At 48.5% G+C, this 12,643-nt stretch overlaps 1 protein-coding gene across 7 annotated transcripts in view; it reads right to left on the reverse strand.

Annotated features, from left to right (window-relative positions):
• Nucleotides 1-1,104: 1,104 nt before the first annotated feature.
• Nucleotides 1,105-12,643, reverse strand: part of PPP1R13B (protein phosphatase 1 regulatory subunit 13B) — a 92,827-nt gene continuing 81,288 nt past the window's right edge. For all 7 annotated transcript variants that reach the window (XM_077323795.1, XM_077323796.1, XM_077323794.1 and 4 more), the window contains 6 exons: nt 9,937-10,694; nt 8,710-8,847; nt 8,477-8,610; nt 7,881-8,047; nt 5,789-5,988; nt 1,105-2,484 (listed from right to left, as the gene is read on the reverse strand). In XM_077323795.1, coding sequence (XP_077179910.1) covers nt 2,443-2,484; nt 5,789-5,988; nt 7,881-8,047; nt 8,477-8,610; nt 8,710-8,847; nt 9,937-10,694 — 1,439 coding nt within the window. In that variant the 3' untranslated portion in view covers nt 1,105-2,442. The remainder of the gene's footprint in view (nt 2,485-5,788; nt 5,989-7,880; nt 8,048-8,476; nt 8,611-8,709; nt 8,848-9,936; nt 10,695-12,643) is intronic.

Below are 12,643 nucleotides of genomic sequence, written 5' to 3' on the forward strand. Positions count from 1 at the left end.
TCGGGTTGCTCACTGAGGGCCAAGCAGCAGCTTTGACACCAGGAGCCAAAGGGTGTCCATGAGGAGGTGGATGTTGTTGCTGTTGTGTTATTCAGCACTGTGTTAGCGTCCCCATGCACTTTCCACTGAGGTAAAGGCACCTTGTGGCACACCTTGTGGCGAAGATTGCGCTTACACCCAGGTTTCATTTTAGAAAAGAGGACTAAGAAGCTGGACAGGCCTCTGACGGAGAGGCTGATTCTGTGAAGGTTCAAGGGGGTGGCAGGTGACAGTGGATGAGCGAGAGGGTTGTGAGTGTCCTGCATAGTGCCAGGGGTTGGACTAGATACCCAGGAGGTCCCTTCCAACTCTATGATTCTAGGGGACATGAAGAAGATGGACAACTTTTTTCCCTCTCCCAAATATTGTCATTTGAATGCATCAAATGAAGTTGAATGGTGCCAAATTCAGAACAGATACAAGAAAATATTTCTTTACACAGAAACTGATTAAAGCATGGCATTTGCTGCCAGAAGATGTAAAAATTACCACAAAAGGGAAGTAGACCTAACGTCTATGAAGCAGTCAGTGGTCAAAGGGAACTGCCCCTCCACAGCCAGAGGTAGTCAACCTCTGGATCCCAGTGCCAGGAGGCAACATGAGGGGAAGATCTTAGCATCTGTGCTCTGTTGTTGCCCCTCCAGAGGAGCTGGTTGGCCACTATGTGAGACAGGAGGCTGGACTAGAAGGACTAGCCATCAGAGCCAGTAGAGCAGGGGTAGTCAACCTGTGGTCCTGTCTCAAATGCTGGCAGGGGCTCATGGGAACTGTAGTCCATGGACATCTGGAGGACCACAGGTTGACTACCCCTGCAGTAGAGGCTTTCTTTGAAAATCTTGTTGACCATCACCTTCCAAGCCATACCACCCTTCTTTTAAAGACAGGAAGGATTTTGTGAACCTCATTTTGTTATCGAAGTCTCCTATGGTCTAACTCTTAGGAAATACACAGTGTGAGGAACGGCAGGACTATTGCAATGCAAGAGATAGTTATAAAATTTTCCAGGCTCACTTTTGCACAAGTTCTCCTTCAAAGAATTTAAAAACACAGGACGTGCAGGCGCGATCGTACTGTAGCAGTAGTTTATTGTGCACACTGGATGAGCAGTGTATCTTAGGCTCACATTCATTTAGCAAATATCTTTTACAATAATACCCTTTCACTTCTCGTCACCACAATATATACAATTAATGCTAAACAGTGGTAAAAGCAACTTACAGCACTGCATCCGTGGATATATAAATTATGCACAACATGGACATGAATACAGCCCATCGGCCTACCGTCGAACTGGGAGGAAATTAGAAAACGCGTGGCTACAACTGAATGGGGAATTCAAAATAGACTTCTGCGTATAAAATCATGTACAATTGATATTCCAATGAAGTGCTTTTTCTTCTTCTTTTTGCTTGAAACTACATTGTGGATTTTAAGTTATTGCATAACTCGCCCTGGCACATGCTGCAGGGCTGCCAAGAGCCACAGGCACCGTCCCTGCCCAAATAACACGTTGTCTTTCACCATAATAAGTCTCTCCTCTTCCTCTGCTACACAACCAACCTGGCCTTCACTCGCCTTCTAGCTAAAACCTAAAGGTCCTTAAACTGAACCCCCTTTGCATTTTCTTTTAAAAATAACCTTACTCTTTACCCCCTTTTCAACTATTGCACTTTTCTTCCGTATAAACATACAAGTCCCTCGAATCTGGGTTTGTCCAGAAGAGGCAATTCGGGGCGCGGTGGGTGAAGAAGTATAAAACGGGATACGGGGAAGTTAAACTGGTGCTTAGAAGCAGGAGTATCAAGAAAAAAAAACACCAAGTGAAGGGAGAAGTGCTGTTTTGAGAGGTGTACCAAAAGGAAAAAAAAAATCCGTTCAGCTTTGATGCTTCTCTTGTTTTGTCAGTAACGTCCTGGTACTTAGAGGGCTGTTGGCGATTCCCAGCGGTCGACTCTCACCCAAGCTCTTTTAAGGATTTGCACAGTAAACTCGACATTCAGCTGACAACTTTAATAGCAACAGGTCTTGATACATCAGGATAGTTAACTGTGGACTACACCGGACCAGACAGCAAATCTGCGTTTTGCAAAGGGGGCTTTCCCCCCCCTCTAACATTTAGCACAAGTAAGTTTGTTCTCTTAAATTTGATTGGCAAAAGGAAATGCTGCAGGCCGTGTTGAAGTACCTCTCCCCAAAGGAGCGGGCGAGTTGACGCAGAGCAGACCTCACTTACAAACGGCAGACTGAAAACCTCAAAGGCTGTCCATTTATGTTTAACAAAAGCACCATATAAAAACAGGTATAGCTTTATTTCTCCTGGTGAAATGTGACTGAGAAATGTCTCCAGTGTATACTTTCCGCCTTCCAGTTGCCAGCCAGATATTGCACTGCCAAAAGTAGAATTCAGGCAAGTGTTCGTTGCCGAGGCTTTATTCTTGGGTATAACTGCAACAAAATGAATTTGAAGTCAAAATTCAGGATTTGTGTCGGAAATAGTTATTTATTAACTAGTTAATATACTTTTAGAAAAATTATATATGTTCCCGGCCCCAGGGAAGCACGCCTAGCCTCGACCAGGGCCAGGGCCTTTTCGGTCCTGGCCCCCACCTGGTGGAATGAGCTCCCGGGAGAGCTGCGGGCCCTGCGGGACCTTTCAACGTTCCGCAGGGCCTGCAAGACGGAGCTCTTCCGCCAGGTCTATGGTTGAGGCCGGGGCTGCTGGGGTACATCGACTGCTCTCCCCCGGGCTTCTTCTTGAACATTGTTGACCTCCTCCACCCCCCCCTTTTTTTTAGAAATGGGGGTAGGAAGGGGATCTTATTATTGTGCCGCCATGTTGTGACATTTTAAAGTCTTTTAATGGGAGTTTTAATGGGGTTTTTAAGACACTGTAACCCGCCACGAGCCATTTGGGAGTGGCGGGAAATAAATCGAAATAATAATAATAATAATAATAATAATAATAATAATAATAATAATAATAATAATAATAAACCATGAGCCAGCACTGCTGGGAGTGGCGGCATATAAATATAAATATAAAAATAAATAAATAAATTTTATTATAAATAAGTAAAATTTCAAAGATAGATTACAGATGATCCTATAGGCCAGTGGTCCCCAACCTTTTTATCACCAGGGACCGGTCAATGCTTGACAATTTTGCTGAGGCCCGGGGGGGGGGTAGTCTTTTCATCACCGCCACCTAAGCCCCTGCTCTACTTGCTTTCCCGCTGGTGCCCCTGAATTCCCGCAGCCCACTGGCGGGCGCTGCCAGCAGCAGCTGTGCAGTACCACGCCAACGGGGAGCCCCAGTCATGATGGCCGCTGGAGAGCGCCAAAGGTGAGTCGGCGGCAGAGTGGCAGGGCAGCCCCCGAGGCAGCAGCCAGAGAAGAGGACGAAGAGGAGCTGCGGCCCGGTATCAACTGATCTACGGACCGGTACCGGTCCCCGGACCGGGGGTTGGGGGCCACTGCTATAGGCTACCATTATAGAAATCATTTTGGACAGAAACCGGACAGATCTTAACTCCTGCATGAGGAAATCGCTGTGAGATGCTATGCTGACTCTTTTATTTATTTTATTATATTTATAGACTACCCTCCCTTTTGGCTCAGGGCAGTTGCTGGCAGGGGCATTTGCTGGCAGGGGCTCATGGGAATTGTAGTCCATGGACATCTGGGGACCACAGGTTGACTACCCCTGTTTTATAGGTAGGACAGCATAGTTTCAATCTGTACCTGGGGATATTTTTTTAAAGGTATCAAGCATCTGTGTATTTAAAAAGAAGCCTTTTTTAGACAGCAAATACAGAAAGCCGCTGTGCTCGTCTTGACTCAAGTGGAGAGCAATGCATCTCCCCTGCGATACAGATATGATCCTGCAGTTGAAACGTCTTTATCTCTACATTTCAAAAGACAAATCTTGTTTCCAGGAGGAGATTTCTTATCGCAGATGAAGAAAACGAACAATCTGAAAACTGCATTTGCCTCTAAAAGTCAATGGCAATGTTATGGCCTCTCATATTACAGATGCTGCCCCTTAGCACAAGTGAAAACTTATCAGGAGCAGCACATTTTTTAAAAAACGTATCTGCGTATCTGAAGGGCCTCCAAATATGTCTCCCAAAGAGCACTAAAGGTAAAGGTAAAGGTATCCCCTGTGCAAGCACCGAGTCATGTCTGACCCTTGGGATGACGCCCTCTAGCGTTTTCACGGCAGAATCAATACAGGGTGGTTTGCCAGTGCCTTCCCTCCTGACCCCAAAGAAGGATGCTTGGCCTCAACCGGGCTCTGGCCAGGCGGAATGAGCTGCCAGCAGAGATCTGGGCCCTACTGGAGCTCTCAGAGTTCCTGCAAAACGACACTTAACTTATGATGCTTTTATGCCACGCACGTTTGAGGTCAATAGAGCTGGCCTCCCTTCTTTCACCCCAACATCAGAATTCAAACTGGGGATAATGAAATGAGAAGATCCAGCTTATTTAACCCCTATAGGAAATTTTATTGGTGCATTTTAATCTTGTGTAGTATGTCAGAGTTTATATGTTGGAAATGCAGTCTATAAATCAAACAATAAATCAAAACACATCCATGGTCAACCCAAGCCTCTGCAAAAGTGCAGGAAAAAGCAACATGGCACAATCCTCTCCCAGTGCTGTACCACTTCAGCCTCAGGGAGAGAGGGAAGGAGGAAAACCCGTTGCCTATGGGAGAAGACCTGCAGGAGACTAATACGGTCAAGAAAGGGAGCCTAAATGTACACTGAAGGACTCAAACACTCCAACTAGCAGTTGCAACCATCTCTTTTTAAGGGAAGGGAACATTTCCGGCTATAATCCAACAGGCTGGGGATCCCTGGCCCCAGAGAGGTACATCTGGCACCAACCAGGGACAAGCCTTTTTCAGTCCTGGCCCTGAGCTGAGGTCCCTGACGGAACCGAGCCAGTTCTGCAAGGCCTGCAAGATGGAGCTCTTCCGCCAGGCATTTGCTTGGGGCCAATGAACATCATGTCGACACTGGGGAAAAAACACTGATTGGGCTACCTCTACGCAACACCACCCCCACCTCCGAAATCCTTATACAGCAGAGTGAGTTATATTTGGTGGACCTTTTGTTACAATTGGTTTTTAATGTTCTAATATTTCAAGTATAAATTATTATTATTATTATTATTATTATTATTATTATTATTATTATTATTATTATTATTATTAGCCCACCTCCCCCCGAAGGCTCGAGTCGGGTTACAACACTCAGATAAAACCCCCAATACAATCCATTAAAAACAATATAAAACCCAGGTACATATATCGACCCCCTAAAACCAAGATGCAGCGGCAGAAAAAAAAAAAAAAACTCCTCCTGAAGCTAAAACCCCAAATCTTCTTCATTTAGAGGGGGCGGTGCAAGAGGGTGCTGATCGACTTCGCTACGGCCACTCCTATAGGGGCCCTGATCTTCTTTGCTGCCCAGCCTCAACCACAGACCTGGCGGGAAAGCTCCGTTTTGCAGGCCCTGCGGAAGGCTGAACAGGCGGTAGTTACACTGTCCGTGTATTTGTGAAATGATGGGAACCCCCCTGAGCCAGCCTAAGGGGAGGAAGACGGAAGCACGAGGCAAAGGAGAGGGGACTACTGCACTGAGCTCCAGCGACTTCCTCCGTTTAAAAACAAAAAAGATTTGCAATGCCGCCGTTTCTGGAGAGCATTTCCTTGAGCGCAACATGTGAGGGCAGGGACACTTACCCCCAAGATATTCTTAGGCACGTAGCCTTCTTTGTCGTTAAGCCGAGCCCACCACCAGTCTGTCTCGTTATCGTCTTTGCGTCTTAGAATGGTGATGGCGTCTCCTTCGTGGAATGACAGCTCGTCGTTGTTCTGGGCCTCGTAATCCCACAGCGCGTATACCACTCCTTTGTTCATCACGCCCAGCTTCTCCTGTACACCTGTTTCCAAAAGGAGAATGGGAAGGCAAGCTTTTCTTCCAGGCGACGGCTAGACAAGAACCATCAGCACAACATGGCGGCCTGAGGTCTCTCGGGTGGCTGGGGGTTCGTTGTCAGGGGCGGGCTGCGTAAGGCTTACCAAATTCCATTACAACTAACCACGGGATTTGTGACACAGGGAGATTACGGCAATCTCTCTTTCACCCACCCTCCGCCTGACTTATACAGAGTCTGCCGGCGTGCACGTTTGTTACATCCAATTGGAAGACAAAAGAAGGGCTGGTTTTTATACCCCACTTTTCTCTACCAGAAGGTGTCAACCATGAATCAATCAATATTTATTTGCGGTCATTCAGACCAAGATTGAAATACATGTAATTAAAAACGAAGACAATTTAAAAAGAGAGAAAACAGTAATAATATACTATAAAAATTTTTTTAATGTCCGACAACATAGAAACTTTAAGCTGTTCGATTCAATATTTAAAACATACTTTAAGTTACCAGTGACAATTGGCTCCTTCTAACAAGACTGTGATGAGCAGGCTAGGTCTTGGCCCGCTGCATGTGGAGGAGCGGGGAATCAAATCCTACTTGCCAGATTAGAGGCTGCCGCTTTTGACCATTACACCCACCCTGAGCTCTTCGCTCAAGTAGTAACACGAAGCAGACTTCTTTTTCTTATAGTCTATAGCAGGGGTAGTCAAACTGCGGCCCTCCAGATGTCCATGAACTACAATTCCCAGAAGCCCCTGCCAGCATTCGCTGGTAGGGGCTTCTGGGAATTGTAGTCCATGGACACCTGGAGGGCCGCAGTTTGACTACCCCTGGTCTATAGGAAGATACTGAAGCTGGCGAAGACGTCCCCGTCTCCTGGAAGCGATTAGCTCTGTGCAGTCATTCTGGTCAAAGACTGGTGCCCCAATGGGAAAAGTCAATTCAGGCCGCAGTGGGATGCACATGGCCCTTGCTGCAGGAGGCCACAACTCCCCTATACTGCTGGAAAGGCTAAATGCATAGTTGTGTTTCTCTGACTTCACCTGTCCGGAAAGTGTCCTTGCAAGTGGCCAAGCTATACTTTTGGGGCCCAGAAATTAGGAGAAGAATTCATTCTCTCCTAAGGCCAATGACAGGACCGTCACCATCATGTCAATGGTTATTTCTCTGGTCCAAAGTAGAGAAGATTATATTGGAGAACAGCAGACCGTTTCAGCTTGTGTACTATTTTCTGGGTGTCCACTTTCTCCCACGGACACTGTTCTCTCCAACACTCATACGCCCAAGCCGTGACTAACCCTGCTCTGTTGAACCAACCACCCATCTGTCCCTGGGCCTCGCAGGCTGACAGCTTCTGCTGGACTTCTGAAGAGTTGAAATGTTCACAAGAATCAGCCTCTAGGATGTTTCAGCCAACGACAGCCAGAGCTCTTAAGAGCCAAGGGATATGGAGGTTTCAAAAAGTGCAATCTGCAATCCCTCTCCCCCCCCTCTAAAAGAATCTTGCCAGACCACAAGCTAATGGGCCGCTTTTGCGGCCCATTTGCTTGCGGCCTGGGAAGTTTCTTACTGCGGGGGGGGGGGGCAGGCGGGGAGAGGGAGCCGCGGCCCGGTGGTTGGGGGCCACCGCCTTAAAAGATCATCCTGCATTTAGAAGTAGATACGGAGATTTATAAGTCCGAAGCAGATACTAAAAACACTGTAGACCAGGACTGGTCAAACTGTGGCTCTCCGGATGTCCATGGACTACAATTCCCATGAGCCTATGCCAGCACTATGTTGGCAGGGGCTCATGGGACTTGTAGTCTATGGACATCTGGAGAACCACCTCTGCGACCCTTGTGTTCAAGCCAAGCTATGAATTTCTGAACGGAGCCTTTATTCTTGTAACTCACCATACAGAAACTGGGAACACTGAATGTAACCCTCCTCCATCTCCTCGCATTTGTCTGCCGCCGTTTCTATGTCGCTTATAGTGGAGGCAAAAATGGCTGCTCCGGATTCGACAAGCAGCTTACAGAGGTGGACGCTGTTGCAAGACGCCGCACAGTGTAAAGGAGTCCTGAAAGAAATCAGATGCATGCGACTTGATGCGAGGCAAACCAGAACAATGCAGTAACGCAGGCCAAGATGCGGTCCTGGTTAAAGACATGCCGAAGGCAGGCAGAAGATTGTCTTGTATCAAAGGACAGTTGTACTCTTAGTGGGGTAGAGGGCAAGCCAATGGGAGGGAGAAGTGACCCAGAACGGTGAATTCTCACCGTTTTCTGGAAGCACTGCGCTTAAGTCTGCAAGGCAGGAGTGCTCTTCTAAAAGCAGCTGCTGGATCGGGTGGGAGAGTCACGATGGATGCTTAAAACCAGCCCTCCAGGCGGCCCTTTGTCTGCACAGGACAGGGCTTTGCTCTCAAGTCTGACACAGCTGCTAAATATTAGAGTAGGGCTCTAGATTTTAACGGTGCACACTGCGACAGGGAACCCTGGGCCCTTACCACCCATCGCTGTCAGCCGCATTCACGTTGACCCCAAAATCCAGCAGGAACTTCACTATGTGGTGATGGCCGGCACACACTGCATTGTGCAGAGGGGTGATTCCTTCATCGTTGGGCTTGCTGGGGTCGTCCACCTGCAGCCAAACAAGCAACGACGGAGACTTCTTCAGCTTAAATCTTTCCTTCTGCGACTACGACAGCCCCACCAATCCCCGCCACGTTGGCCGGCCTACCTCGTAGATGATCCTTTGCACCAAGTCAAACTCTCCTTCCAGGGAGGCGTCCAGCAAGAGGGCCAGCGGGTTGAACTTGACCCTCAAACTGTGCCCGGTTCTCTCCGAGTTGGGCTTCTTCAGGTTGGTCCGTTTGGCCTGCGTGATAACGGGACAGGTATTTTCAGTGGTGCAACCCCTTCAAGGTTTTGAATTGCGTTCAGTGCAAGTGAGGAGGGCTAAAGGCGTATTTGCCTGGAACTGAAATCATTAATAATTGGAAATAAGTGCTGCCTCACTTGGTTTTTGGCTTTTCTTCATGGCATGTCCCTCCCAGACAGTCCCGTCCCCCCCGCCTGCCTCCATGTGACTGAAAAGATCTGTTCTGGCATGTTATGGCAGCAGGCCTCAACCTTTTCAGAGCTAGGACTGAACTTAAACTGCAGCCTGCAACAGAGCAAGCATGACGGAGTACTTGAAGTGCTGGACGAGAATCCGGGAGAGCCAGGTTCAAATCCCCCACTCTGCCATGGAAATTTCCCGGGGGACATTGGTCAGTCAACCTTCTCAGCGTAACCTACCTCCCAGGGTTGTTATCAGGATAAAATGGGCGAGAGGAGACTGATGCCAGCTACTTTGGGTCCCCACCGGGGAGAAAGGTGGGATACGCATAAAGGAGTTGACAACCATGGAATGGAACTCTTTCATACAAGCCAAGTCTCCTTTCCCACCCTCGCTCTCCTGTCTTTTTAAATAACTTAAAAAACAAAAACTGCAGGTACTGCTGAAGTCGCCCGCGTAGATTAAGGCAGAACTCAGCTGACAACCAAAGTGGATACGCACAACCTGCAAGCCAAGCAGAGTTCTCAAGTGGCTCAGTAAGCTTCCTGTTTCATCCGCCTGTCCAAGAACGCACCTAAATATGGCAGATTGCCCAGCCCCTGTCAGGCAGCCCCACCCGGCTGTCTTCAGCTGTGCCTTTGCCTGCCAGCAGGTGTGTCTCCTCCAAGAGAACGCCTCAGCTAGATCTCTCCCACCCCGTGCTTGCTGGTCTGCAAGGCTTGGCCTCACGGATGCTTCTGCTTGATAGGCTGTCAAGGTGGACTAATGAGGGATGGGCAGATGAAGAGACTAAAGTGGGCGGCCCAAAGATGAACGCCAACTTCGGCAGAGCACTCGGCTAAAGGGCGGAAACTGTTCGGCTGCCTTTCCAATCTAAATTCCTGCCTGCTCCCTGCAGTCGCTTACCACGGGAAGCGGAGGGGGAGGGGGAGCAGGGGGCAGCTGCACTTCCTCTTCCACTGGGGTGTTGCCTTCCGGCGTTGGACTCGGGGGGCGCTCCACGGGAGGGACCACGGCAGGATTGTTGTTGTTGTCGTCCTCGGTGGGCTCAGGGGTCTGGATCATGGTGTCTACGCTGATTGGCTCCTCCGTCACGGGACAAGGAAGCTCGTTGTCATTGGCATCGGACGAAGGCTCGTCGGGGAGGGGAGCCGTAGGTGGGGCAGGAACGGGCTCCTCGATGTTGCCATTGGTGTTGGCGTTCCCGTTATCGACGTCCGCCAGCGTGCCAATGAAGTCCTGCGAGTTGCCCGGCTGGTAGAACGGGGCCCCTTCAATTCCCCCCGCCAGGGTGTTAAAACGCTGGTAGAGGAGCTTCTGGATGTTGGGCCCACTGGGCCCTTCCGGCTCGGTGATGGAGCTCCGCTTTTTCAGAGGCCTGGGAGCGTTGGCCAGTTTCCTCCGCAGGGCCTCCAGGTCGGCGTCGCTTTGGTAGCGCAGGGGCGAATGGACAATGGGCGTCAGTTTCGTGGGGCTGAGGGGGCGGGGAATGTTCTCCACGTTGCTGTTGTCCCCGGAGGGCGGGGCGTTCTCCAGTTCCTGCTCTTTTTCACTATAGTCGCCCGAAGGGGGAGGCTGAGACGCGTTGGCTGGCAAAGGTCCATGAAGGAATGGCAACGGCGAAGGAGAAGTCGAACCGGACTGCACGACGGGCTTCCCATAAACTGAAGGGGGAAAAGAAGCCATGAGCCACGTTTCTCAAGCAACAAGGAGTTACACTGGAGTCACTGCTGTGGTCTCCTCCCAGAGTCACAAAAATAAGCAATAGCAGTGGCTGATTTAAAAACCACTCCTAGTGCATGATGGAACTACAGAAAGCAACCAGTTCTTTCTCCTCGCCCCCTCCCACCACAATTACAATAATTTTGATCGCTCTATCTGTTATCTGTGGCTAGGTAGCATTGGTGGAGATGATTAAGGAGAGAGAGAATGGCTACTTTTCTTAGGCATCTATGCCAGGTTACTAGAAAAATTGAAATCTGGGAAAGGACTAGAAGGGATCAACAAACAAACCAATCCAAATCCCAGCTATTTCCCCTGCAAATTAACCGGTCGTATGCAGTCCACAGTGTGCTAGAACAAGGGACAGCATGCCAATGTGCCTGCCAAACCAATGTAGCTGTAGATAATTGCTCAATCAAGGCTTGTGCTATAGGGAAAGCAGACCAAAGAACAGGACACAGAATTTTCCTGCTCCCAAGTACAGTCATCAGACCTATTAAGGCTTGGGTTTAAAGGCACTCTTCTGCATGTACACCAAGAGCTTTTGCTTCCTCCTCTCTCTCAGCATCTTGTGAAAGGAATTCTCAGAGGTCACGAATTTCTGCAATGGGAGGTGATCTGACAAGAAAGACTGCAAGCCAGGGGGAGGAAACGGTGACCCACCTCTTATAGAATCATAGAATCATAGAGTTGGAAGGGACCATACAGGCCATCTAGTCCAACCCCCTGCTCAACGCAGGATCAGCCCAAAGCATCCTAAAGCATCCAAGAAAAGTGTGTATCCAACCTTTGCTTGAAGACTCCCAGTGAGGGGGAGCTCCCCACCTCCTTAGGCAGCCTATTCCACTGCTGAACTACCCTGACCGTGAAAAACTTTTTCCTGATATCTAGCCTATATCGTTGTACTTGCAGTTTAAACCCATTACTGCATGTCATTTCCTCTGCAGCCAACGGAAACAGCATCCTGCCCTCCTCCAAGTGACAACCTTTCAAATACTTAAAGAGGGCTATCATGTCCCCTCTCAACCTCCTTTTCTCCAGGCTGAACATTCCCAAGTCCCTCAACCTATCTTCATAGGGCTTGGTCTTTTGGAGAAAAAAAGAGTCCAAAAAACACCTTAAAGACTAACAAAATTTGTGGCTAGGCATGAGCTTTCCTGAATCACTGCTCATTTGCTACCCTCCCACAAACTTTGATAGTCTTTAAGGTCCTACTGGACTGTTGCTCTTTCCTAGATGAACATAGCTACCCATTGTGATTTGCCTCTTTGGGCTATCTTTTGACTCATATAGACAGATCTGGAATGTTTTTACTGAGGCTTGTCTCGTAGTGGTCACATCTAATCCCTCAAAGGGGAGGAGGAAAGATCATACATAAAGGTGTGGGAGCGGCAGATTTTCCTGATGCAAGCCACAGTTCTAACCATAAAAACAAGATTACATCATTACAATTACACAGTCTTTTTCTAAAAATGCCTTGAAACCAAGCCATGCTCTTTGCTTCCTCAGCTGGGTCAAAGATACTACTGCATAATTTGACATTTTCAACCATCACAAAAGCTCCGACTGCACTCCTGGGTTTATTAATGGCCAGGAATTTGCCTTTGAATGCTTCTATGAATGAATGCAATGAACATTAAGTACCGTATTTGCCGGCGTATAAGACCCCCCCAACATTTCCACTCAAAATATCGAGTTTGTTACATTACATTACAGTACTATGGGCAGCTATGTCTATCCCAACTGAAGTGCACCCGGCGTATAGGACGACCCCCCACTTGGAGGCATGTTTTTCAGGGGGGGAAAGTAGTCTTATATGCCAGCAAATACTGTACCTTTCTTGTTTTCCATACTGCAGAATGCAACCGTCCCCCCCCAACCTCTTGCATTC

Source organism: Paroedura picta, chromosome 2, assembly GCF_049243985.1.
Source record: "Paroedura picta isolate Pp20150507F chromosome 2, Ppicta_v3.0, whole genome shotgun sequence".
Lineage (NCBI taxonomy): Eukaryota > Metazoa > Chordata > Lepidosauria > Squamata > Gekkonidae > Paroedura > Paroedura picta.